The 27345-nt window shown below is 37.0% G+C and overlaps 2 protein-coding genes and 1 long non-coding RNA gene across 15 annotated transcripts in view; 1 reads left to right on the top strand and 2 right to left on the bottom strand.

Moving 5' to 3' along the window:
- Positions 1–490: 490 nt before the first annotated feature.
- On the bottom strand, positions 491–12895 carry LOC127950710 (nucleolar transcription factor 1-B). Of its 9 annotated transcripts, none has more exons than XM_052547902.1 (20): positions 12605–12895; positions 9559–9665; positions 9247–9428; positions 8980–9063; positions 8702–8857; positions 8045–8109; positions 7834–7954; positions 7606–7716; positions 7385–7512; positions 6963–7104; positions 6338–6379; positions 6081–6209; positions 5829–5984; positions 5583–5711; positions 5018–5103; positions 4730–4919; positions 2692–2739; positions 2158–2289; positions 1857–1973; positions 491–1180 (listed from the first exon to the last, which is right to left on the bottom strand). In XM_052547902.1, exons 2-20 carry the CDS (start codon positions 9614–9616, stop codon positions 1076–1078), a joined length of 2181 nt encoding a protein of 726 aa, XP_052403862.1. In that variant the 5' UTR covers positions 9617–9665; positions 12605–12895; the 3' UTR covers positions 491–1075. The 9 variants fall into 9 exon arrangements, with proteins under 9 accessions (XP_052403862.1, XP_052403870.1, XP_052403867.1 ...); XM_052547910.1 differs by lacking the exon at positions 12605–12895 and adding an exon at positions 12168–12317 and having other exon boundaries at positions 1857–1970; positions 2224–2289; positions 5601–5711; positions 6096–6209; XM_052547907.1 differs by lacking the exon at positions 12605–12895 and adding an exon at positions 12168–12317 and having other exon boundaries at positions 5601–5711; positions 6096–6209.
- Positions 10397–13500, top strand: LOC127950724 (uncharacterized). The gene is made up of 2 exons (XR_008152526.1): positions 10397–10581; positions 10659–13500. It is a non-coding gene; the product is annotated as an uncharacterized LOC127950724 (long non-coding RNA).
- A 1272-nt stretch (positions 13501–14772) lies between these two features.
- The window catches only part of LOC127950707 (anion exchange protein 2), a 28806-nt gene continuing 16233 nt past the window's right edge, over positions 14773–27345 (bottom strand). For 3 of the 5 annotated variants that reach the window (XM_052547892.1, XM_052547896.1, XM_052547895.1), the window contains 18 exons: positions 27034–27245; positions 25598–25737; positions 23993–24173; positions 23751–23886; positions 23439–23628; positions 23251–23356; positions 22980–23164; positions 21008–21224; positions 20710–20913; positions 20461–20609; positions 19915–20109; positions 19506–19718; positions 19288–19377; positions 18198–18364; positions 17848–18101; positions 17117–17286; positions 16804–16977; positions 14773–16032 (listed from right to left, as the gene is read on the bottom strand). In XM_052547892.1, coding sequence (XP_052403852.1) covers positions 15952–16032; positions 16804–16977; positions 17117–17286; positions 17848–18101; positions 18198–18364; positions 19288–19377; positions 19506–19718; positions 19915–20109; positions 20461–20609; positions 20710–20913; positions 21008–21224; positions 22980–23164; positions 23251–23356; positions 23439–23628; positions 23751–23886; positions 23993–24173; positions 25598–25737; positions 27034–27245 — 3064 coding nt within the window. In that variant the 3' untranslated portion in view covers positions 14773–15951. Of the gene's footprint in view, positions 16033–16803; positions 16978–17116; positions 17287–17847; positions 18102–18197; positions 18365–19287; positions 19378–19505; positions 19719–19914; positions 20110–20460; positions 20610–20709; positions 20914–21007; positions 21225–22979; positions 23165–23250; positions 23357–23438; positions 23629–23750; positions 23887–23992; positions 24174–25181; positions 25239–25597; positions 25738–27033; positions 27246–27345 lie in introns of all 5 variants that reach the window. The other 2 variants (XM_052547893.1, XM_052547891.1) reach the window with 1 other exon arrangement.

Below are 27345 nucleotides of genomic sequence, written 5' to 3' on the forward strand. Positions count from 1 at the left end.
TTTTTTGCGAATGTTTTTAAATTAATTTAAAAAAAGATCATATCAGCATCTTCCATCTCCTTGAGACATAAAAAGATTTTATTTAAAACTTAATATATTTTTCTATAAATATTTATGGGAACATGATAAATACACGAAGACATTACAATCATATTTTATATACATAATAATAAAAAGATATACAAGGATTCATTGTTTTTATCATTATTATTATTATTATTATCCTTTTATTATCAATCATGGAATTTATTATTATAATCAAATGAATGAAATCCAACAACTTTATACTGAGGGTCCCTCAGCTGGTTGAAAGTCCGGATCTGGATCTGTAAAGCTTGGAAATCACTGCATTGGTCTGTCATATTATTTATAACAACATACTTAATAATCTGGCACATTGGAAAACCCTCCAATTCAAATACTAACAATCCCTTTGCAAAACAGTATGTGAATATCACTTTTCACAAGTATATGAAAATACACAATCGAGTACAAGAGGGGAAAAGTGCATTTATTATAGAGGATCTGCAACAGAATGATCCAAACAAGACTTGAGCAGCTCTTATAGCCCTCAGAGCCCCAGCAACTAAGTGAGGCAAACAAATATAAACAGGAGAACAGGAGAATTCATCTCCTTCATTTCAAAGTCTTTCATCCCTAACATCCACCTCTGAGCAACCCTGATACTTTCGTAACTTATAAAAGCTCAACCGGCTTAAATGAACAAATTATTTCCAAGTTAAAATAAAAAGAACAAAACAACACAGATTTTAATAACACACCTATATAAAGGCAATAAAATTGATGCTATTGCCACACGTGTAACACAGCTCCTTTAAAAAAAAAAAACAAAAAAAAAAAACAGTTGTCCAATTGACTTCAAGTCGCATGACACATGGACATGGGTGACGGGAGAGCTGCTGGCCCCCATCCTGTTTTTTTCCCTGTAAAGACAAGGAGCCAGATTACTGCATGCTGTGAGCTCACAGCTACTGGACCTCCTCCCTGTTTTCCAGGAGGGGTGTTGCTAGGGGGTGTGTCCGGCACAACCCCCTCTAAGAGGGGGTGGGACAGGTTAGTCTGAATCAGAGTCAATACTATCTTCTGATGATGAGCTGCTGGAACCGTCCGATTGGTCATCATCATCATTGTCGTCGTCATCATCATCGTCATCTTCATTCTAAGTCAACATTAGAAAATAATTAATGCCTGTGCCAATAACAAATCAGATTTTCTAGAATTTAAAGGAACACTCCACATTTTTTAGTTTTTTTAAATAGGCTAATTTTCTAACTCCCCTAGAGTTACACAGTTGGGTTTTACTGTTTTTGAATCCATTCAGCCGATCTCTGGGTCTGGCGGTAGCACTTTTAGCTTAGCTTAGCATAGATCATTAAATCTGATTAGACCGTTAGCATATTGCTTAAAAATGACCAAAGAGTTTCTATATTTTTCCTACTTAAAACTTGACTCTTTTCAGGTGCTGCATAATATCACTGAACCTGCTGCACCTAGGGTATGGCATCATTTCCTTGATTCTTACACTGGAATGAGAGTATAGTTCCTAGCCATATCGGCCAAGAAATTCGCAACTTTTCATTTTCCGTCAGTCTTGGTACATGATGTAACCAAAGAAGAGTAAACTTTTAAAAAAGAAAAATATAGAAACTCTTTGGTCATTTTTGAGAGAGATGCTAACGGTCTAATCAGATTTAATGATCTATGCTAAGCTAAGTTAAAAGTGCTACTGTCAGACCCAGAGATCAGCTGAATGGATTCAAAAACAGTTAAAACTCAACTGTTTAATTCTACTTTCAAAAAAAGTGGAGTGTTCCTCTAACCAAAGCAAAATTAACCTCATCATCTTCGTCATCATCATCACTATCAGTGCTGCCAGATGACTCATCATCTTCATCCTCCGAATCTGACGTATCTGTTTTCTCATCATCTTCATCTGAGTCCGACGTGTCCTGCTGGAAACCAAGAGTCACACATCTCTCAAACTCTCTTTATATGTGCATATCACTGTATTTGCGCGCACACACACATCATCCGCAAAATCAATTAGTGAAATTTTAAATGATGTAACATTGTAAGGCACTTCATAAAGAGTCCACAGCCTGTGTGGGTGAGTTGCCCAGAGAGAGCGGGCGTTACCTTGGCCCGGTACGCCATGGAACGCTTGCCCCCCCCAGGACCCACCGTCGCGGCTCTGGCACCTACCGCCTTCCCCTTGGTGACTTGGACTTTCGCCGCGGGACCTCGTGCTTTTGTAGTGCTTCGCCGTTTCTGTGAGGGCAGAGTGAGGGCAGGGTGGGGATGCAAGGACAGAGCGGCACAGGGGGAAAAAAAAACACATTCAAGCTTAAGCAATGATTAGTAGCCCCACTGTAAGCCCTAAGAACATTATTCATTCAAATCATGTTAGTTTGAGCCAAGAGATGTGATTCTAAATAGGGAGAAAGTAAATAATGAAGCCACATATGATGGCAAGGAGAGAAAGAGCTTTTACAAGCAAAGGTCAAACAACTAAATGAACTAAGGTGCCTCATCTTGCCATGCAGTGCAGGGGTATCGATATAGAGAAGAGTAAATCACAATCTCAGCTATATGAATGCCTGTGTGAGACGTAATGCTAATAGTCAGAGCTTTAAGCACAAATTACAGCCCCAAAAAAGAGCAATTACTTACCGTAGATGAGAACTCTTTATATACCGCACGCTCCTGAGGGGATAGTGACTAGGAAAACAAGAAAAAAGAGACAGGGAAATACGTTACTGCAAATCTCCAAACTCATATTGCTCACAATTTTTTTTTTTTAAATAAGGTCATTGAGAGACAATAGTTTCCATGAAAAAGGAAAATCTTTTTAAAATGTGCCAATTTCTCAAAAGTTTATTATGAAAATGTATTGCACTGTAACCATCAAGTAAAAATTTAAATTTTTTCCCTTGATTACATCTTAGTCCGACTATTAAAAACAAAAACAAACATACGTATATTATTTTTGCTGATTCATACTATATGACATTTTATACGATCTGAGCAGCTAGCTTTGTTTAAAAAAAAAAAACGTAGTGAAGCTTGTTAAAATAAAAAAAGAATAATAAAATCTTAATTTAAAAAAAAGGTAACTTTATGGTATCCTTGTTACACGTTAAATGTGCTTACTATTACAATAACAATAAATTATGCATAATTATATGCAAGTAACCCTAAGCCAAACCCTAATCCTAATCATATAGTAAGTACATGTAGTTTATTAATATTACTCTGTACTTAAATGTATAATTACACTGTAACAAGGACATCTTAACACAAAGTGTAACCTAAAAAATTATGCAGGGTCAGAAAGCTCTCAGATTTAATCAAAAATATGTTAATTCGTGTTCTAAAGATGAATGAACGTCTTACAGGTTTAGAATGACATGAGGGTGAGTAATTAATGACAGAATTTTTTCCTTTTTGGTGAACTATCCCTTTAAGTCAGTGGTTTTCAACCTGTGGTCCGCGGCCCCCTAGTGGGCCGCGGTGGTATTACATGTGGGCCGCCAATTATTTTCTGTTCATTTGCAGTCCATTCTAGGGCTGTGCGATTAAAAGAAAACGTCATAAAATCACGTTTTGAGCGTGTGCGATTTCTAAATCGCTTTATAGCACAGTTTTCCGTGGCCCTGACCTCCCGTAGTATGCTATCTGATCCAATCAGAATGCATTGCGCCTAGCGCGAGAACAGAGACATGGGCATATGCCTAACTCCAGGTTCACACACTGTCTGTGATGCGCCTTTTTTCTGAGCCAATGTTGACGGATCAGAGCGTTCTCACTGCGGTAAAAGGCTAGAAATAAAAATGTGCGAAAATAATTCATGTCTAACACATGAGCATAGAGTGAATTTGTTAGTGAACAGGATGCAGTTTAAGTGAGAGGAGACACGTTTTAAGTGTGAACGAGCAAAGGAAATCCGCGTGCGAACAGAGATTCGCACTCGTGCATTATTTTAATGTGCTTTCGCGTTATATTTATGCGTTCTCACTGCTGAGCGCATACACATACTGTATACACACTGCAAACACCTGAGGCACCGCTACAATTAATGAGCTCTATGAAGAATGCATGGCAAAAAAGAAAAAAAAAGTCCCTGTATACAGGATTTTTTTTTTTGCCACAAGTCTATACATTTTTTTACATCTTCACTATAGTGATAATTTTGACTTATGTCTGTTCTAGAGATGTTACAACTTTTTGATAAAGCTCTGATTGGTTTTCTTTTGGAAATATGTTTAAAATTAATCCTGAATGCATTTATGACTGTAAAAGCATATTTACAGTCACAAGTGTGTCACAATTGCAAAATTGATCAAAAAAATCGCGACAGTTTTTTTTTTTTTTTTTTTTTTGTCCATGTTTATTCAATAAATACAGTTTAAAATCTAGCTTCTGAGTACTAAGTTATTAACCCAACAATAGCGGGGTCAGTTAATTTTTTTGAAGTGGGCCGCGCAAACATATGTGTTTGGTTGTGTGGTCCGCGAGTTGAAAAAGGTTGGGAACCACTGCTTTAAGTGATTGCATGCATGAATTTTAATATATGTTTTCATTACATGTTCATGAACAATATATGTTTTTTAATGTATTTTTTGAATAAACAGGACAATAAATAAGCACTCAATAATAAACAAAAAGACTATTTGATTTGTAGAACTGAAAGATTCAACAAAATTCCTACCTTTACCCAAGCGTCAAGCTCGGCTTTGTACTCTAGTTGTTGCTCCTCCACCTGTTTTTTATACTTGTCCTTCTGGATCTGACTAAGCTTGTGCCATCTCTTGCCGATCTCCACCATGCGCTCCTTCAGGCTGAAGTGATTCAGCTCACCGTTAGTTAGCAGTTCCTGAGAGAACATTTGATACCCGCTCCTGAGGTTGGACAGGAGAAGACAAAGTAGCATTGAAACAGACGAAATAGTATTTTTTAAGTCTCTCAGAAAACAACAAGCTAAAAAAGTTACACTCACACTGGTGGCTTCTTAGGCTCGCCATCGAATTTAGGTTTTCTTTGTCCCTGTCCAGACAGAACTGTCCTCATTTCTAACAGCTCTCTCTGCAGGATGGAAAAAAACGAAACATGAGCAAAGAGACTATTTCTGACTATACTGTTTCTATTCATCCTGAACGCCAAGACAAGACAGCTGACATTCTCATGAAAACAAATGAGCAGGCTAATAAACCAAAAACTACGTATGTTTACATTGCAAAAAGATATAGAATCGACCGGTACAGCACATCAAGACGTCAGATTAATGAGAATATGCAAGAATAAGTGACAGAACACTGAAATGAAGACATTTAAGCATCACTGATGCAATGTCGGCAAGTCAGACTCATTAAATATAAGTACAAATTCCACCAACTTCTGCTAGAAACAGCACAAACTTAGCATATACACACTGAGACACAAGTGCATCCATTGCAGACCCCTCCACCTTTACTCCGGGGAGGAGCAAAGTTAGGGGTGACCAACATTTTGACATTTCTTCAGCACAGGTGAGAAGACAGTGGTCAAAATGTCTGGTCACTGACCACGGTCCGGTACTGAACCTCGTATCGCTTCTGGTCCTCTGCAGCCTTCTTGATCCAAGGAATCTTCTCCTTCTTTTCCATGGCCTTCCAAGCGGCATCCATCGCAGTCTGTGCTTTCTTCCGGTCATTCTGTGAAGAGAACAGCTTAAGGTTATTGTTTCTAGATGAACAAATCTTTCTTTAGCATTCTGTGATTCTTTAGGGGTCTCTTTGTTTTATCTAAAAAATCCTTAATGATGCTCTTACTCTGTATTTAGCCAGATAGTCTCCTATCACACTCTGCTGCCACATTTCCTCTGGAGTCTTCGGCGTTTCAGGAAGCCGTGTTTTCTTCTTACTGTCTCGCTTCTCTTTCGAAAGCCCTTGTACACACTGATCCAGCTCAGTGTCACGACACCGTTCCTACAGCACAACAAGAAGAGAAAAACTGCTTCTCATTCTGATTCAGATAACATACCACCAGAGCATAACAGCATGCAAGTACATCCACAAGGGCACCTTGCACATGCCCACCTTCACAGATGGGGATTTGGCCCTTAGGGGGCTGCCTGCACCCGCTATATTCAGCTTGGTGCCTCCCATCTTCTCCTCTCCCAACACACGCTCCCTCTCCTCTTCTGGGAGACTCTGCAGAGAGACGGAGATTAAGGCAAAGTATCAAAATAAGCCAAGCTTTCCTTTAAAAGCAGGATCAGGAATTCAACTGTAACAACTGTTTAAATCAAATGAATTGAAATGAAGTGCTTTGTACCTACCTCAAGAAACCTCTGAATGTCAATCTCGTACTGTTTCTTTCTCTGATGAGAAAGATGAACATGTTATTTTTAGTGTTGTTGATGTCAAAACTGCGTTATTGAGAACTGTAATAATAACAATTTTAATAATTATTATTATAACCCATGCCTGCTTTGCTGATTAACTGAAGTGTTTAGCTTCCACTTTAGTCAGTTACAAAATCAGTTGATAGTTTTGTCATTGAACAGTGAACAACTTCTAGTATAATTCTGATTAAAAATGCAATGTTTTTTTAATCTTTATCTTTATTACACTGATGACTGGAGTAATGGATGTTACAGTTATGAATTACATTTGAAAATGTATTAAACTAGAAAGTTATTTTGAACTGTAATAATATTATACTTTTTTTTTTTTACTGTGTTTTTGCTCAAATGCAGCCTTGGTGGGCATAAGAGACTTAACAACATTTTGAATTGTGAATGAAAACATATGCATGTATCATACTGGCCGTCGACCACGGAGCATCCTACAAATCAGGGTCAGCCATTACTGGCCAACCACAGAAACATTTCCAGATTACAATTATTGAGCAGCATTTTATTTTTGGTTTAAACAAATCAAGAGTGGGCTGTTCTGTCAGACCTGTTCGCATCGTTTCTGGAACATATCCTTCTCTTTCTGGGTCATCATCTTCCATTGCTTACTGCACAGCACCATTCGCTCCGTACTTGGCACGTCCTTCATGTTTACCATTAGTTCAGCACAGTACAGAGAATAGCCATTTCTGCAGAACATAGCAATAAAAATATACATGAAATTAATACATCTATATATATATATATGATATATATAATGAATCGATTATATCTCAAAAACTGCAAATATATAGACAAGAACCATTAGTGGATCTCAAAAAGGTCACCAACATTCTATTTCTATTCTAAGAGCAGTATATCTTGGTATGAACAAGACTTTGGTAAGATATGACTGCATATGTCGTGCAAAACAACTAAATTAAGGGATTCCAGAGAAAACCAAATTCTTCGAAGTGGTTTGAAACATACGGTGGTGGTTTTGTTGGCCGGCCATCAAACTTGTCCTTGAGCTGCCGTTCAGCCTTGGTCAGGACAGATTTGACGTGTTCCTCAGAGTTTGCATCCGGATGAGCTTCAACATACGCTCTCATGCTGTCCTGTATGAGAAAGCAATATTTCACAATGTCCTTTATCCCTCTTATCAACAAAGACTTCAACACTTTTGCTACTGTGAAAACACAAAGTCATACCTCATATTGTTTCTGCAGCTCTAGAGCTTTGCTGATCCATTTGAGCCTCTTTTTGTCTGATAATTGGGACCACTGTTTACGTAATGCTTCCTTCAGCTCTTTCTGGGTTACCTACAGGCACCAGACATGGAAAAGCGAGTGTAGGTCTTTCCACAACCAGTTCAATCTGATGAGATGCTCTCAAAAATAAGAAAAATTATTAACAAACTAAAATTCTACTGAGACTACCTCTGGGTGAACTTTCATGTAGGTCTTCTTCTCATGGTTGTACCACAGCTGCTGAGGGGTCTTGGGCTTCTCTGGAAGGTCTGACTTCTTTCTCTCCTCTATTAAATCTGGGTGGTCTTCCCTAAAAACAATAAAATCCTCTCACTGATCACCAATAAAAAAAGACTGACATGTGTTAGGTGTTTGTGTGCAGAGGAACGTGAGCACTTACTTGAATCTAGCCATGTTCTTTTCAAAAGCCTCTTTCTCTCTCTGGAACTCTTGAATGTACTTGAGCTGACGAAAGCAATAGTGCAAATTTACAAGCAAAACAGATGACCTTCAAACCTAATATTTGCAAGCACTTAAAGAGAAACATGACTCAAAACTATGGAAATAATGACATTTTACTTATACCAGCACTTTACGTATAGTAAAGTTTTTAAAATGAACATCAATAATTTAAAAGTTAATTAAAATGTATAAGAGAAATTATATATCTTAGGTTACCATACCTGGTACAATATTGACCATTGGTAATCATAATTTTGCCATTTAAATTGTCCTTTTGTGGGACAAATGAATACTGAAGTAAAAATATTTTCAATTAATGTGAGATGTAAAGTGTTATTTTACTATTATGTATATACTATTATACGTTCATATTTTCAATTACATTTTATATTTTGATCTTAATCAAGTTGATATTTCAATTATTATGATTATTTTTTAAAGACTTTTAGTTAACTAAACTCCAACAACAACACTCAGCTGCATTCATACTAGAAACAAGCAAGCAAAATACAATCTTAAAGTTTAAAATACACACTTCACACGCTGAAGGACAAACTTCCCAAAGGTTTCATGTCAACTACCCAAAAAAACTAACCTTTTTCTTTTCAGGAAGCTCTTTATATTTTTTGGACAAAATCTTGGTGAGATCCAAGTTGCTCATCTCGGGATGGATTTTTGCATACTTGGCCCGCTTCTCCATAAAGAAGCGAAAATACGGAGTGAGGGCTTTCTTTGGGAAGTCTGGATGTGTCTAAAACAGAAATAAACACATAAACTCTGAAAATAACCTTTTATCTTACATCTCACATCAGGCTAAAACAACAAATTAAGAAAAAAAGAGAATGTTAAATATTGACATCTTATCAATCTCACCTTTAATTTTTTCCCCTTGTAAGGGTTCTTCACGTGCTCAGTAGCATCAACAATCAGTTCTGTCATCGTTCTGTATTTACGCACCTAGGGTGGGAAAATCATTACACATCAAGGCAAATAGTAATTTTAACATTCTGTTTATTATTAAGCTGGCTAAAATAATCTTTACATGGACAATTTTATGAAAGTGTCTTTAACATAAACACTTATTACAGTTATTTGGAAAACAGAAACATTATTGCTTTAGCTCATTGGAATTTGGCTCACCTCAGTGGAAACTTTCTGCCATTTCTGCTTGCACATGTCTCCAGTGAATCCCCCAAACCCCACCTTCTCCCAGTCAAAATGAGACTCTGTGGTTTTATACTTCATTGTGTCTCCATCAGGGAGCAGACTGCGTATCCTCTCCAGCAGTGTCAGACAGTCCTCTTTGCTCCATGTATCTGCAACTAATAAAAACAATGCACACTGACACATTAAGCATGCTGAATTGCTAAAAACCAGAGGGTGTGTTTATGCTGAATATAACTGCAATGTGTCTGTGTGACTTTACCCATCATGGACAACATGCAAATGTACCTGACTCGCTCTTGATTCGTCCTGTCTGGGTGCCAGACACACTGGTGCTGCCATTCATGATGACAGAATTCACCAAGCTCCACCTTGACACTTCCCTGGCCACGTAGCTTCATAAAGAAAACAAGACAATTCAAAGTGAGGCTGTAAATATGAGCTACTGGCTGAACAAGGCAAACCTTTTCAACATTTATCCATTTAAACGAATATCAATTTCAGTTACTAGCACTTTTTTAATTACTAGTATTTCAAAGGGTGACATTCATTAAATACTAGTGCTTATTCATTTGCTACTAGTCACTATGCCAATGTCTATTAAGAGTCATTTATTATATATTATTACATATTTATGAGATATTAGTACATATTCCTTTAACTATTACTAATAGAAGAGAATCTTGATAGTAGCATTTGTTTTTTGTTTTTGTTTGTTTTTAATTTATTAAAGAATAAGCAGCATTACAACCAACTGAATTGTTACTAGTAAATTGTAATAGGCATAATCAACAACTGAAATACATGCTAGATGGAAAAGAATAGTTGATATACTGAAAGAGGGAGGGAGAAAGAGAGAGAGAGAAAGTGTAATATTTTACCGGTAACAATGGAATAGTTATTTGTCATATTGAGTGGCTAATAGCAAAGGGATAAGTAAAAGTATTTAATTTAAGGTACTACTAAGTGTACTGATACTATCATACTAATATTTAAACTTACTTATCATAGAAACACTAGTATCTAAAAAAAAATATACAGGTTCTACTGAAATAAAATACATTTACAATAAAAATAAATAAATTAATTAAAAGAACACAATTAACATAAACAGATGCTAGTTAAAAGTTTTAAGGAATAAATATATTGCCATAACACAGGGGAATATAGATTCAATTTTGTGAATGGTCGTCTAATTGTGACGTAATTAATCAATGTTCCGGATGTCATCAGAGGAAGACGTGCCCATGCTCCGCCTCTGGACCACCGCGACGCGAACGCGTCATCACGAACCAGCAGCGGCGGCGAACGGTGAGAAACCATGACAATGATGCCCTAACCGCTCATTTCCAACGCCTATCCATGATCAAACCTTGAATTTCTTCTAGGTTCACCAATAACGATCGGCAAAGCAAAGCATCGAGGAAAGGACCGACAACTATCGGGGCTTCACGACATGATTTGAGGATGCGAGAGAAACGCACGCACACGGTGTCGGGGGTCATCTTGGCACGGAATGGCAGGAAAGACTTTCCTTTGGGATTATGTAAGCACGAGCAGCGAGATGTGAGGACGAGCACGACCCTCACTAAAGTGCATCAGTGTCCCGGAAGCCTCGGTGTCTCCTCCCGTTCTCCGCGAGCGCTCTCTATTTACACGCTGCCAGTGCGGCACATTCATAGGCGAGTAACGTTACTTCATCATATGCATAAAAATATTACCGTCATTTAATTTTTTTTATCCGTATGACACTATAACACATACTGTTTTCTTTTTAAAGAATAAACGGATTGTATTACTATAAAACTAGAAATTATTTATAAGTGATAACTTCTCATCTAATTTGTGTATATTTCATATTTCATAAATGCGAGCATTTTTTAAGTTCGGGATCCGGAATTATGTTAAGCAAAGACTCGTATGTATATGTTTGTATACTTTGCCAGCATCACAATATGTACTGTACTGTATGTTGTGGTGTGTCATGTCATGTAGCGCGCGACATCATCGGGAAGTGTCACCCGCGTCCTTCACGAGCTGCGGCGTCGCTGCGCGCCCGCACGAGGCGCCGGTTTCACGGTTACAGTGCCCGCGCGCAAGGGCAACCGAACCAAAAGAGCTAAAAAGTAGGAAAATCTATTTTTCTGCAATATTCGAGACCCTCTGGTAACAGTAAACCATTATTGGGCTTTTTATGTTCAAGTGATCTTGGACTAAGCTAATCACTTCTGACAGAAAGTATGGCATAAAGTAAACTGTCAAAATGCATAGTGCTTTATTAAAATTAATGTCAGTAACAAGTCTCCGCATGTTTACTTTAATAATTCGTGTGAAAGCCACTCTAAGCGATTAAATACATTAGTGTATAATACGTTTCTTGTAACGCACCGACCGTTAGTCTGTTTCCAAGCCCGGTAATGGCGTCTTTATTCCGGCAGGAGTCACCACGCAGCTTCCGCTGGCACGAATGCCTCAGCTAGCGAGCAAGCTACTGGCGAATGTACGAGGAATATCGCTTACGCCGATTAAATTTGTGAAGTGATGTCTTAATATATACGTATCAATACCTCCTTGCTGACAATTCAAGCGTGGATGCATGCACATTTAGATTTTTTGCAGGGATTGTGACATTATAAAAAAAACGCATTATTTCGCTAAAAATTATTTTGTCGTGAATATAAATGCTTAAATGTTTAATTCTGATCACATATTCAGACTTAGTACAATAATACTATGTTTTGGTGTATCAGAATCCCGAACAGAGCTATGAGCGGCCGCTTGTACCTTCCCTCGCCCCAGAGCCCTCACTGCAGAGCCGCCATGAATGTTACAAAGACTCGGGGACGAGCAAATAGAAAAACGATCTAAACGGGCTCAAAAATCATCAAATCACTTACCTTTTTCAATAATACGTCGCGGATGTGCTTATTAACTAGCGACGTGTTCGTGTTAAATGATTTTATTGTATTTAAGTATCTGTTTTTTAGCCGTAAACCCCGGGGAGTCAGGTCGAAACGAATCCGACAAAAGGAGCGTCTGGTTCGGTATGAAACTCCGCCCAGCGCCGCAGGGGGAGGAACTCCGAGGGAAAACATGCGAAAAAAAAAGGCGGAGGCTAAAACTTAAAAATAATACTTATTTTTAACATTCTGGTACATTTCTGATTGATATTGATAAAATGTTTATTCATTTTGCAACATTTTAAAGAGCTACTTTTGTCAAGCCTTAAACTCACCTTAAAGGAAAAAGGAAATTACAGTGCATGCATCTAACGATAATAAACTGCGTTAATATTAGTTTATAAAAGAGTTCTCTTTTATGACTGAGCATTTACCAGGACAAAAATATCTACTGGTTCCCATGCAAAAGTGCAGGACTCTTTGCCAACCCTGCAAGGACTTCCAAGTGCTAAACCGATTAGTTTGGGTGCCCACGTTCATCCTGCTGCCGCGGAAACACACACGGCCTCCGCGCTCCAAAAACATCGCCTCTGCAGCCCAAAATCCCTCGGTTCTAATGGGTGTTGAGTTGATCTCCATTTGACGTTGCACTGATGTGTTGGCAGAGGCGATGTAGAATGACGGCTGCTTGTACTTAAAGTTCCCATGGCTTGAATTGAGCGTAAAGATCACAGTCAGGCATCGTTTCCTCTCAGCCCGAGTAAAAGTGCCATTGACTGTATCTCGCCCTCATGCTCTCTGATTGTACACAATCGTCACGAGATTTCTTTACATGAAACTGACCAATGGCACGAGGAAAGGAGGAGACAGCTGTGACTGACTCAACCCCCTCAGACTGACCAGGCCTGGGAGAGATGCTTCATACAAACCACTGCAAGTGTACCACTGATGAGCATTTATTAAGGCAGCATTTTGTCATATATATTGAGCTGGATGCTTCATGAATAGTAAGCATTAGTGGTGTGTGATCATTTCTCTCAAGATTATGGTCAAGAAAAACCATTTCACAACGAACATATACATTTATTAAGTCATGTTGAGCTTCTAAGTATTTCACCAGCTAGAAAATGTTCTTATTTAAAATAAAACTCGCTTGATTTATATTTTGAGCGTGTATTGTTCTTTTGGGTCAGTTCTTTTTGTTAGGTGTATTTTGTAACTGGTTTCTTGTAACTGTCCAGAGTCTTACTGGTTTAAAACTAAATGCTAAAATCAAACGAAACATGTATGCCTGTAGGAAAATTATGAAAAGTGACTTTAATATTTGAAATTCAGTTTATCTAAACTGTTTGTTAAGGTCTAATTGGCAAATCTTTTCCACTCCTTATGGAAGATAAATATGTGGGAGGTCAGTTTTGAGTCATTATGACACAATAGTTTCATATATTTCCAAAGAAGATATTTTGAAGAATGTTGGTAACCCAGCAATTGACAAGCACTGATTTCCATACAGCATGGGAAAAATCAATGGAAGTCAGGGGCTACTGTTTGGTTATCAACATTCCTCAAAATATCTTCTTTTGTGCTCAACAGGAGAAATAAACTCATACAGGCTTAGAACAATTTGAGGGTGATTTAATGTTGACATAATTTTTATTTTTGAATGAACAATCCTTTTAACTTGTCTTTTTCTTTTACTTCCCCAGAAGAACATATTTATTATTTGACAAGATTACAGCCATAAATGAGGCATATGTGCAATAATGAATGTTTTGGAAGTTCATGAGTTATGAGGAATGGCCATGAGATGGCAGCAGATGTGCATTAACACAGCGACCGGGCCTTCATTAATGTAGATCACTGCATATGGATTATAACCTCTGTTCATTTCATAACTAGCTCATGGTGTTTATTATTGTCAGTTTGTCCTGTCCTTGTAAAATATGCCATCATAGTGCTACCCTGCTCACATAATTAGAGAACATAATTAGTGCACTAGTTAGAGGATATGTGAAAAGGATTTCCTCTGAAAGTAAAATATATCCACCGGTGACTGATATATCTGGTAGTTTTTAAAAACGGAGAATAACTTTAAATATTGTATATATTTGTAATATTATAAATATTTGAAAATATTGTAGTGGCATTGCCATCTAACACCATACTCCTCTAACAATACAAGTCAGTATGACAAAACATTACAGCATGTCAGTAAGATACACCGGTACAATTTTGTTATTGATTTGACTTGTATGTGTACGATTATGATTGTAATAAATGAAAACAAAATGTCTAGAGTTATATCAGTTTTATTATTTTATTAGGTTTGGGCCTGTACTCTAAACATTTACAAAGCTAAAACAATGACCATTGTCACAATTGATATTTTACAGTAATGTGTTAATAATCACAAAAATCTATTGTTGAAGAGCTCTTTTTCTTTCATACCTGCTAAGGTCACTTTTTTCAACTTTGTGAAGCAACAAAATATCTGAAAAAAGGCACTACTGCAATATGAGATCGTAATGAAAACAGTTTTTTGCAGGGGGAAAATACACATTCTAACAGTGCGCACACACAACAGATTAAATAACATCTTAAATGTAGTCCCTTCTTTATAAAAATAATTTGTTTGCAAGATCATCTTTTTGATTGGAATGTACATGAGACACATTTAAGAAAATTGATTACAGCATTATACCAAATCTACTCCTGTTTGGTATTTTTTTTTTTTTTTTTGTGCTTTAACAAATTTCATAGATTCTGTTCCCTTAAAAGACAAATATTCATCTATGAAGCTTGTTAATAAAAATAAATGGTAGTGCATTAAACGATCAAACCATTTCATGTGCTCTGTGATATTTTAATCATCATTATCATAATAGATTGCGTAAAACTTCACCTTTTGATCTCCATAAAACAATTTTTAAATTACTTTTCTCTCAGACAAACAAGGTGAATCAAATGCACTATAATCCAATGACTGTATATTTACGTATTATATACAATTAATACTACTTATATTATTCTCTTAGTGTTCATGTTATATAAACACACAGGCCTCTTTGGTGCTCTGGTGAGAAAAATAGTTTCCAAAGAGCTATGCAACAATTTTCAAAAGAACATATTGTTATATATATATATCCTTCTTCCAGATAAACTGGTGACTGCAAACAGTTTTTTGTTGCTATAGGCAATATTATATATATGTGTGTGTGTGTGTTGTTGTTGTTGTTGTTGTTGAATACAGCATACATCTCTGTTTAATTATAACTAATTCTTTTACTATTATTTTAATTTAGCTACAAAAATATCAATCATATATAATTTGCATGAATCTCATCTGTACAGTTATTCATTTTTAGGAGTACATTGTATGTCACATTGCAATGAAATAAAATGAATTGAAAAGGCTTCATTTCAAATTGACCTTAAAGTGCTTCCTGTATCATTTTGAGCTGACTGGATATCATAAATTCATTTAACCCTCCAAAACACACACATCAGTAAGATAACATTTCAACTCTGATAAATAAACAGAAAAAAGAAAAAACATTGTACAGTTGACACTAGTTGCTTAAAGTGACATCGAGCAACTTCTTAACATTTTTACATATGTATAAATATAATGTTTAAATAATTTAAGCGAAAACAAAACGGGGAAAACAAAATAGAGATTAAAACTGATTAATGAAAAAAAAAAAAAAGGGCAGTACATCTGGACATCTCTGACTGAAAAGAGAGTCAGGCCAGCCCAGGTAGAGACAGGTGAGGAATGAGGTCATACTGGCATTTGCATCTCTGTATATTCGTCTTGGCCTTCTTTGTCATCCAATGACGGCTCTGCATCATCTGCATCAAGCTGTCACAAAGACAAGACCAACAACATTAAAGTCAAACAGCAAAATAGGATTTAACATTTAATGTTTGGTTTGTCCTGTGTTACTGTACATTGCAAAACCCTTTTCCATTATTTTACAAACAATATAGCCAAAATATAAATGTAAATATATATGTAGAAATATAAAAAATATACTGTTGAGGTCTGCAAAATGTTAATTATTTTACCAAAATAAGAGGGTTCATACAAAATGCATGTTTTTGTTTATTTAGTACTGACCTCTTTCACATAAAATATGTTTATATATAAAAATAATAATAATAATAAAAAAATAAAAATAATTTCATTTATAAAAATGACTCCTTTCAAAAGTTTACATCCCCATAATTCTTAACACTGTGTTGTTAACTGAATGATCCACAGCTGTTTTGTTGTTGTTGTTGTTTAGTGATAGTTGTTCATGAGTTGTTCTTGATTGTCCTGAACTGTTAAACTGCCTGCTGTTCTTCAGAAAAACCCTTCAGACGCCACAAATTGTCTGGTTTTCCAGTATATTTATGTATTTGAACCCTTTCCAACAATGACTGTATGATTTTGAGATCCATCTTTTCAAACAGGACAACTGAGGGACTCATATGTAACCTTTTGACCTCAACTGTATTTTATTCTTTAATCTCTCTATAAATGTACACAACTGCATAAGATACAACTAAACATGTAAAAAAAATATAAACAATGTCAGTACATCCACAAATCAATTTGCCAATCAACAAAAAGAAAAGAAACACTCACACATTGTATCTCACGCTGGGTAAATATTCGGGACAGCAGGAACCTTCTGAATGGCACAGTGAGGACCAGAACAAACGGGAAGGCTAACGAGGCCGAGGTCGACATTACAGCCCACAGCACAGCCAGACACACCAGCTGCAAACATGTGAACAGGTGCATGCGTAGAGTACGCACCTGAAATAGACACGTCAAGGGTTAAAGCACAGCTAAATCCGAAGAGACCATTTGAGAATGGCGTTCCAGACATACTGTCATCTTATTATTGATTTAAGACTGGTGAGTGTTGTGCTTGGCTGAGCTCTCGATGACAAACCTTGCGGACATAAGTGTGATCAGGATGGTACTTCGGTGGCATAAATAGCAGCATCATGCGTTCAGTTAGCTGGATCCCATTGAGAGACATCACTCCCATATAGAGGAATATACCAAACAACACAGCGATAGGAACCTGCCGCAAAACATCTCCAATCACAATAGACAGACCTTTGGAGGAAAAGAGAGTTTGTTCAAAACAACAAATGTAAAGCAATTATATCTAATAACTCAACAAGCCTTTCACTGAGGGTAACATGTTAGAATTTATTTAGGGATGCAATGATACTAAAATGAACAATGAGCCAATAATTATTTTTATGTTACAGCTAATAACCAATATTTTGAATGCTATTTTGAATGAAAAATAAAACATTACAAATAGGGTTGCCAGGTTTTCGCAACAATACCATCCAAATTGCGTTTCGAGGGTAAAAATTTTACTTAATACAATTTTTTTTTTCTAAAGTTAAAATTTAACATGTTCAATTATTTAAATGATTATTATTACTATAAAGTATTATAAGGTAAATTATTGTTAGTAAGTATTATTTTTTGTTATCAAAGTATTCAAATGCAAGCATTAGATAATGGCAAGGTAATGGGAGAAACAGGTGCATACAAATAAAAATCTAATATCACTTTATATATTTCCAATATTGTCTATATTGGCTGCTAAACACTGTGGTGCAGATATAGGCCTACTGTTGACGATCAAATTAAGCCACTCACCTACTAGAAGAGCCACTAGAAATCCTGTTACTCTCTGCTCTTTCACTTCCTGAATGCGTGGTTTGTCCCCAGGTGCAACAGCTTTGCTCATCACTGTGAGGCTATTTGCATGAGTTACAGAACGAACCGTAGCACCAGTCAACCACGGCAGCCCAAAGAGCGCTGAAATGCCTCCCATAACCACGATGATCAGCAGGTCCAAGTGAAACCCTGAACCCTTAACCAGCATCCTGTCCTTCTTGCTCACAATAAGACTGTAAAGGAAAACTGAATCAATCTAAATCCAGGAATAATATAATGGAGGTTATATAGGCATGGTCAGAGTAAGTTAGTGAATGGCTGTGACTCACGTGGTGATTTGAGTCTCCATGAAAATGAGGATGTAGACGAGCAGGGCAGGTAGAATGCTGGCAACCATCATCCAAATGGGGAACTGGCCATCAGAGCCCAGTGGGTGTATTAACCAACCACGCTTGTCCGGGCTGGTCACAGAGAAGCCATCAGGCACACTTAGTTTCTATAAGGGGAGGAAAGAAGATAGATCAACTTACAACCCTTAAGGTATAGTCACATAATCATTAGACAAATAACACAGACAACTGAAGCACAGCTCACAAAGAAGTCACTTTCAAACCAAGCTTCTTAATGTTGGTCAGCAAAGTAAATCTGCATGACCAAATTCAACGTGAAATCTTTCCCCCTCACACAAAATACACAGTTATGTGGATTCTTTTTGAAATGACTGGATACCATCTACAAAACGTTTACAGAAATGGAAATGTGACCACCCTTTTACAGAAAAGTACTGAGATGGTACTTTATAAAAATGAAGTGAATCCTTATAAAAGCATTGAAATGTATTGAAATAATTTTTCACAATTTTGGAATGTGAATTTATTGAGAAAATGTAGGAAATAACATAGAAAAAGACAAAAAGAACAACTTTTATAATTATAATTTTATATTTGGTCTTAAAGGGATAGTTCACCAAAAATGAAAATTCTGTCTTCATTTTTATAGTATTTTTTCCCCCATACTATAAAAGTCAATGTCTACAATCACTTGTTTGGTTAGCAGCATTCTTCAGAATATCTTCTCTTGTGCTCAACAGAAGAAAAAGTCTAACAGGTTTGGAAAAGCTTGAGGGTGAATAAATGACAGAATTTTCATTTTGTGAACTATCCTTTTAATTAATTATTATTTTTTTTAATTATTGAACTGTTTTATGCATTTTCCTCCCATTTTCAGTTCTAATAATTTCCTCTAAAGCACTTAAAAAATGTCACACGTCTAATAAACAGTTTGACTTAAGTAATTGTGAAATCATCATTCTATGCACCAGTAAATTAGGGTGTTTGAGTGGAAAATGCTAAGAGTAAACCAGTTCATAAATGATAGATTATACATGAATCAAATGATATAAACTTCTTCATGTCTCACCTGTGTGTAAGTGTCCTTAATGCCATAGTCCAACAGAACCATGGTGGAGATTGCAATAGGAACTCCAAAATCTCCAATAGCCCTTCGGAGCTGAAGCAAAAGACAATATCACTATGGTCAATGCCACTTTATCACCCAAAGATATTTGACCCTGTCATTAAAAACTTGTCCTATATGTTTATCTATACATCATTGTGTAAGCTGGGACAATGGCTTACCGTGCCAGGGAAAAAAGCACTGTTCTTGAATTTACGCAGATAGAAGGCAATGAAGAAGGTGCCGCCCGTGAGCACCAGGGAGAGGAGAGCTGTGTTTGGCTGGTTTAGGGTTTGAGAGGCATCTGGAGACCTGCCGTCACTTGTGGGTGTTGATAAAGCAGTGTCATTTTCTTCTCGCCCACTGCAGCTTCTGAGAGGATGATCCATGAAGATCTGCACAGCATACAAAGACTGTCTGGATATATGCTAATCACATTTAAATCTTCATAAACATACACCACTAATTAAAATGTGGGGTGTTTAAGCTTTTTCTATTTAATTAATGAATACTTTTATTCAGCAAAGATGAGCTTTTGATTAACATAAATATAACAATTCTAAGAATAAACAACCAAAAACATCTCAATACTTTGCCCAGCTTGAAGAAGGTCTCGTAGATGAAGATGAGTGAGATAAGGATGGAGAAGATCTCTTGGGTGAAGCGGGACACAAATCGCACCAGGAAGCTCCCTTCAAAGGCCACCGTGAGAACTACAATGATGATCAACCAGATTCCAATCCACAGACGTCCTGTCAGAAACTCGATTTCATTGGACCTACAGAACTGCAAACACATTGATTCATATTCAGTTTTCCTGCTATAATATTCCAGTGAAATTTTTCACATTTGAGTTGTGTTGCAAATTCACGAAACAGTTGTGCCACTTTTGCAAGCAAAAGTTCAGTCTTCTTCACTAACCCAGGTTCTAAATGCATTGAAGTAGCACAGAAAGGTATTTGAATTTACTATATACTGTGATTTTCAGTCCAAAGACGCCTTTATATTCAAATTATGCTCAAAATAGAATGTGCTTTATTCCTAAAAAATCATTTGCATGCATTTTGTAAATTAAAACAACTACACTATTTGCAGGCACAATTGTAGTATTTGTATCCATTTATCAGAAATACTAACTGAATAGAAGGACTCTTCAAACACTAGAAGGGGTCCAGAGAAGCCCACCACCAGCAGAGGTTGAGCCCCAAGCAGACAGAACAACATTCCCTGCACGGCAGTGGAAATAATCAGCTCTGACACACCTATCAAACCATCGGTCTTTTCACCTGGGGAGGAGAGAAAGGATTTCATTAGGCAAAAGTTCCTTGTTATAGATGCATCATTATAACAGTGGCTTATATAGTCAAAAGTAGAGCTCTGACTAACCTAATAGTCCTCCAAAGGTGATGGCAGGAGAAAGGGCAGCAAAGTAAATGAATATGACTGTGGCCATGCATTGAGGACTTAGGGCATCTTTAAAATCACTGATGTATTTGGGGTAGCGGCGTCGTGCATCTCGGATAACCCCACCAAACAGCCGACCCGTCCTCCGAAGAGGATCATCTTCAGGTTTCACAGGAGGTTGAAGGGCTGAGAAAATTAAGAACGAATTAAAAAATTAATTCAATATAATTATTTTGGATAAACAGTTAACTGCTTCTGTATATGAGCGAGAGCCTTGTACCGGTGTCCTCGGGGCTCTTGGGTTCCTTGGCCTGTAGTTTGACCTCTTGTTCATGTCTCTTGTGCAGCATCTCTTTTTGGAAGCGAGCGATAGAATGCAGCAGCTCATCTCCTCCAACCTCAGATGGAGGAAGCACAATACTGCAGTCCAGGAAGCTGTTGATGGCTGTCAGCAGGTCCTGCCGCTCATCTGCCAAATACGCCGCTTCATGGAAGTGCTGGAAGAGAGGTTTGAAATGCTGTTTATACTTCTGGCAATGCGGCAAAACAAATGCATCAAGATAGGTTTTCAAAGTCTTGCAGTAAAATTATAATTTCAACGATTTTTAGATATGTATTCACTACCGTTCAAAAGTTTGGGGTTGGTTAGATTTCTTTCCTTATGTTCACCAAGACTGCATTTATTTGATCAGAAATAAAGAATAAACAGCAACAAGTATTTGACCCCGGAGTACAAAACCAGTCATAAGTATGTAGAACTGGTATATTTGTAGCAATAGCCAACAATACATTGTATGGGTCAAAATTATTGATTTTTTGTTTATGCCAAAAAAAAATCTTTAGTATATTAAGTAAAGATCATGTTCCATGAAGATATTCTGTAAACCTCCTGTAGTATATGAAAACTTTTTTTTTTTTGATTAGTAATATATATTGCTAAGGACTTCATTTGGACATTGGATTCCAAAATTTCAAATCGCTGTACCTCGGCCAAATATTGTCCAATCCTGATAAAATGGACACTTATGAACAGTTTGTCCTGGGTCACATACTGTAATATTACAATTTCTAATAACTGTTTATCTATTTTAAAGAGTTCATATGATGAGATTTCAAGCTTTCCTTCCTCTTTGGAGTGTTACAAGCTGTTTGTGAAAATAAAGATCCCTAAAGTTCAAAGACTAAGAGAGATCCAAGAGATATTCTTTATTAAAAAACAAAATTCTCAAAAAACTTAAAGGGGGGGTGAAATGCTATTTCATGCATACTGAGTTTTTTTACACTGTTAAAGAGTTGGATTCCCATGCTAAACATGGACAAAGTTTAAAAAATTAAGTTGTACGTTTGAAGGAGTATTTTTGTTCCAAAAAAAAAAATTTTGTTATGGCTCTGTGTGACGTTAGATAGAGTGGAATTTCCTTATATGGGTCCTAAGGCACTTCTGCCGGAAGAGCGCGCGCTCCCGTATAGCAGAGCAGAGAGAGGCTGAGCACAGCCTGATCAGAGCGAGTTTATTTTTACAGAGCATCAATGGAGTTGTGCAAGTGTTTTTGTTTGTTCCCTGCATTTCAGATTGCACATCGTTTATTTCTTAAGGATAATGCAGTCCCAACTAAAAAGGGTCACGATCGTGTGTTGGAACCACATGCGGTGAGTAAAACTGCTTCAAATATCTCTGTGTTGTTAACTTAGCTATCAGCGCGTAAGCACATCAAGTAAACAACATGCGATGTTGTCATCAAACTGCACTTTCCACATGTACAGCTTAAAAAAAAAAAAAAAAGACGACATAAAGTGGAACTTAGTCATTTTCCAAAACCGCTAAGCAAGTATATACAGTTTCAGTACATACCACATAGCATACCGCCTTTGCTGATGCTGCTCTTGTTAAATTTCAGCCTCTGGATCTGTGTCACAGCTTCCACATGCTCTCAACTCAAAAGCCTACTGGCGCTCGTGATTCTTTAGCTCCGCCCACATGTCACGCCTCTAGGCGCTCGTGTTTTTCCGGGAAAAATCGGTACAGACTATCTTTCTCTTATAAATATAATAAAAATAAAGACTTTTTGGAGTTATGAAGGATGCAGTACTACTCTATAGGTACTCAAGATTAACAGGATATTGAGTGAAAACGAGCATTTCACCCCCCCTTTAAATTTGACTCATTCCAAATTTTTGTACGGTAGTCTATATACCAAAACATGACAGAATATATATTTTTTATGCACTACCTCTTTTTCAATGAGACCTACTTTATCAGACATAAGTGTTGATATGGAGCGGCCGATTTGGTGGTAGTCAATGTTGGCATTGGGAGGTCCGAGCAACACGAACAGGAAGCGCACTGGAATCGGCACTTCAAGAACGGACTCTAACAGAACCGCTTCCTGCAGTCTCACAAAGGCCATGGTGGGCTGGTCCAGGAAATCCACACTACCTGTGAAAATCGTGATCATCTGCATCATGGCTTCAACAGATGTAATGCATCATGTGCTGACTGTTAAATATGGATAGTTAACTAACCCACGAGGACAACGGTTGCTTCTGCATCCTCCGGAATCTTCTCAAGCAGCTTCAGCTCATGTTTAGATTTGGTCTTGTGCAAACCAAAAAACTGGGCTGTGTCTTTCTATGGAAACAGAGAGGGAAAGTTCTAATAGTCTGTTTTACCATTCTTTGCCTCTTAAAAACACACACAGACTTTAATGCACCTCAATCCTATCTGAGTCTACACTAATGCGTGACTCAAAGTTACGTAGTCCTCCGATGAGCGGGTCTGTGGCGGGGGGCTCCGGGGTGGCGATATGGTTACTGCTATGGTAATGAGATATGAGAGAGCCAAGGCTGGTTGCTGAGATGTTCCGTTTAAATAAGCTGTGCTCCTTGCCGTCACTCGGATGACTGACAAACAGAAGGACAACAAAGCATGAAGTTCAGATGCATGATTCAAATGAGTAAGGAGTTTTTTTAATAGGCAAGTAACTTTATTGATCTTTTTTGAGATGTGCAGAGGTGAAACTAACATGTGTTTGAGGAGCAGGGCTCGGAGCACATTGGCTCTGTCCTGTGCTCTGATTTGATCTGAGATTATCATCTGCTCCACCACCTGATGAGCAATACCAGGCAGCGTCTTCTGGTCCAGATCCAACAACACTGCACCTGTAAAATTACACCACCAATACATCAGACACAGCAAAAAGCATTTTAAATGAGTAAGAAATCAGAGTCAGTTACACTCAAGTTAGAGTTTGTATTCCTCTCTCACCGTGTGAAATGGTCTTGCGGAGCTCCAGCAGGCTGCGGAATGAGAGTGAAGCTACATGAGGTTTGCCCCAGCGCTCGGTCTCCTCCTCCACATCCTCCTCAAACTTTATCCAACGAGCTGTTTCCTTCCAGTGCATCTCCTGGTTCTTATCCATCAGTAACTCATTCAGCTCAACAAACACCTGCGAGAACACATACATTTATTATTTCTGTGACCTTTCTTCTTCCGTTTATGCTTAAAGAAATGATGAGTTCATTGAGTCAGATAAAGTTCAGTAAACACTCTTTCTTTAAAATATAAAATGCAAAATAAATGAAGAAAAAAAAGAGTTAATGAATCATTGCAGGCAATGCTAAACACATCATTTGAGAAGCAGACAATATTAAAATTAGTCTACATTTCATTGTGGATTATATCTGTTGTTTTTGTTATTTGTTTTTTTCTTTCAGTCAAGAGCAGTCTTGAGCAATCTTTTCAGGCAAGCCATCCAAGAATATCTGCAGATTTCAGCTGTTGGAATAAAATCTAATTTATTGTGTTTTAAGGTGATGTCAGTAGAGCTCTTCAGTTATCTTAAAACTAATGTTAAGCATTTAAAGTTCTCTGAGAAATTTCTAATTGGTTTTTAGAAAAGAGATATATGCCATAATATATATAAGTTACACTGCCATTCAAAAAGTTTAAGGACATCAGTTAAAAACAGTTGTGCTGCTTAAGATTTTCTGGATCTTTGATGAATAGAAAGTTTAAAAGAACTGAATTTATTTTAAATAGAAATCTTTTGTAACATTAGAATGTCTTTAACTCTCACTTTTGGTCAATTCAGTGTGCCCTTAAATTCTAAAAGTGTTCATTAATTTTTAAGAAACCTATAATTGCCACTTGATTCAACAAATAAATAAACTCTTATCATTTACCTTAAATGTTAAAGTCTCTTTAAGTAATTAATGTTATGTTATTAATGTTAACAGATCTCATAAATCAAAGAGTGGCTTTCAATACTGACTGAACAGCTCTACACAAGTGCAGTTCTACCAGTTTAGTTATACATGGTTCTGATACTGTGACCATCCACGGCCCTCCACAAAACCAGTGGCACAGATCTGTTAGCAAACAAGTGGTGAGTAAAAACCACACGCAAGCTTTAGCTGTTTCACAAAGCAATCATACCAGCTCTGTGGCACCCTACCTTCAGCTGTCGGGCACGACGAACCCTGTAGTCCATGAAACAGGGCCATGATCTCCTCTAACAAACAACAGCAGGCTCAGTGAGCCGATGGCAGAGATACCCCAGCTTTATACAGCATGCAAACTAAATCTAAATCTTTTACTCCATTGTCTCAAGTATAAGAAGACATTAAAGCTAAATTATGCAATTTGCTTGATACTAAAACTTTAGTAGGTTGATTTCCTGAATTCGTTCTTTTTGTTTGTGCATTTGGGGAAAAATATTTTAAGATTTTAATAATCATATTTGACAATTGTGATACTAAGGTGATGCTGGAGATATGATATGTATGTTTTATTAGCTACACAAAACACCCAGGGCTAGAAAATAGCTCCAAGTGGACAGGGGAAAGATAATCTAGTTAGCTGGCGTCTCACCTCATGTGGGGTTCGATCCAATTTGGTGCGGATACGACTGCTGGGCTCTTTGTGATCCTTGCCGATGTGAACCACCTGACCTTTAGCGCTTTTCTTAACCAGGTGCCGCCGCACACCAGGGACATCCTCAAACCTGTGACCTGCAAGAAAGACAGCAAGACGATGCTGAAATACTAAACCGAGAGTTAAAAAACAACAAACAAGTCAGAACAACACTGAATCCATTGTAACACACCAGAGGGTCTGTGAGTATCAGTAACTCAGGTGCTTATCCGACCCTGACGACACTGGCTACATCACACACAACACTCAGCATCCAAACACAGAAACACACAACTGGGGGCTTACTAGACCAGGACTCTGTTTGTCTCAAAGTGATCTATTGTTCGGTCAAAATTATCTGTATTTACAGCACACACACAAACACACAGGCATACAAAAGAGACGTCAAAGGCACAGTTGTAGTGGGCAGCTCTGCACCCTTTGAGAATGTCCACATTCCTGAACCACAGCCATAGATGGATAGATGTACAGACTGAAAACATGATTTCTTCTCAAAAGAATGAGAACGCAAGGGTAAATAAAGGATTGCTTTATAACCTTAGAAAAAAGATAGCAGGAAAACAAAAAAACATTTCCAGTACTGAAAACATGTTATTGGAATGGATTGATACAATACATATGATATATATGATATATATGTATTTTCATTTATGTGTTTATTTATTTCTCTCCTTCTGAGAAATTATGTTTGTCCTGTATTTTCCCTCTGAAAAAAAACACATTATTGATGATCTAGTTATTAGTGAGCTCAGTACTCACTAATAACTAATATACAGCTACACTATACCATAGGAGGTACTTATGGGTTTTATGGGTACTTGGAAAATCCTGAATTTGCTCTGTTAAACATTTTAAACAAAATTCATAATTTTAAAACAAAAAAAAATTATTAAAAAGCTATCAACTGATTTAAATGATTTATATTATACCTAAATATTAGATAGCACTGTTTAATTGATTGTATGTATATTATATATATATATCATTGATTATGTATATATATTTTGTAGAATGTATGTTAAATTTTTATTTTACTATAATGATCATCATCATTGTTTCAAAAAATACTTATAGATTCTATTTCTTTTAGATGTCTTTCATCGCTATTTGTAAAAAAAAAAAAAATACTGAAAAGAATGTCTCAGCATATTAAAATGATTTCTGAAGGATCATGTGATATTGAAGACTGAAGTAATGGCTCCTGAAAATTCTGCTTTGTCACCACACTAATAAATTACAAATAAATTAAAGTTATTTGACACTGTAATAGTATTTTACAATATTACTGTTTATATTGTATCAAATTAATGCAACCTTGTCAAAAACATTAAACAAGCCTTTCTGTCAAATTTTACACAAACACACATACTCACTTTTAATGCCATCCAGGTCAACGGTGGTGAGTGTCTGTGCCTCGCTCTCGTCAGTAGGCATGTATTGGTAGTGTTGTAGTGATGTGCCTGTCATGTTGCCCGTCCGGCGGCGCTCCTGCAGATCGTAACTGCGGCCAGAACTCAAACTTGGAAACAAACATGGTGCAGAAACTCGTCTGCCATTGGGCAGATTACGAATCCAGTTTCTGCCCCTGAGGTGGCAACAGAACATAGTGAGTTTGAACACATACATGTATTTTAATCTTTCTATGCGTTTGTACTTATGTGTGTGTATGTGTGTGTGCGCATATA

The sequence above is a fragment of the Carassius gibelio genome, chromosome B2 (genome assembly GCF_023724105.1).
Source record: "Carassius gibelio isolate Cgi1373 ecotype wild population from Czech Republic chromosome B2, carGib1.2-hapl.c, whole genome shotgun sequence".
Taxonomy (NCBI): domain Eukaryota; kingdom Metazoa; phylum Chordata; class Actinopteri; order Cypriniformes; family Cyprinidae; genus Carassius; species Carassius gibelio.

Bases quoted from the DNA above. Each gene is read 5' to 3' on its own strand.
- LOC127950710 (XM_052547902.1), bottom strand. From the start codon at position 9,616: ATGAATGGCAGCACCAGTGTGTCTGGCACCCAGACAGGACGAATCAAG. The intron at 7,513-7,605 runs GTATGACTTTGT...TTTCTCATACAG, and splicing joins AGCTGCAGAAACAATATGAG to GACAGCATGAGAGCGTATGT. The intron at 4,920-5,017 runs GTGAGTGTAACT...GTCCAACCTCAG, and splicing joins GAGCCTAAGAAGCCACCAGT to GAGCGGGTATCAAATGTTCT.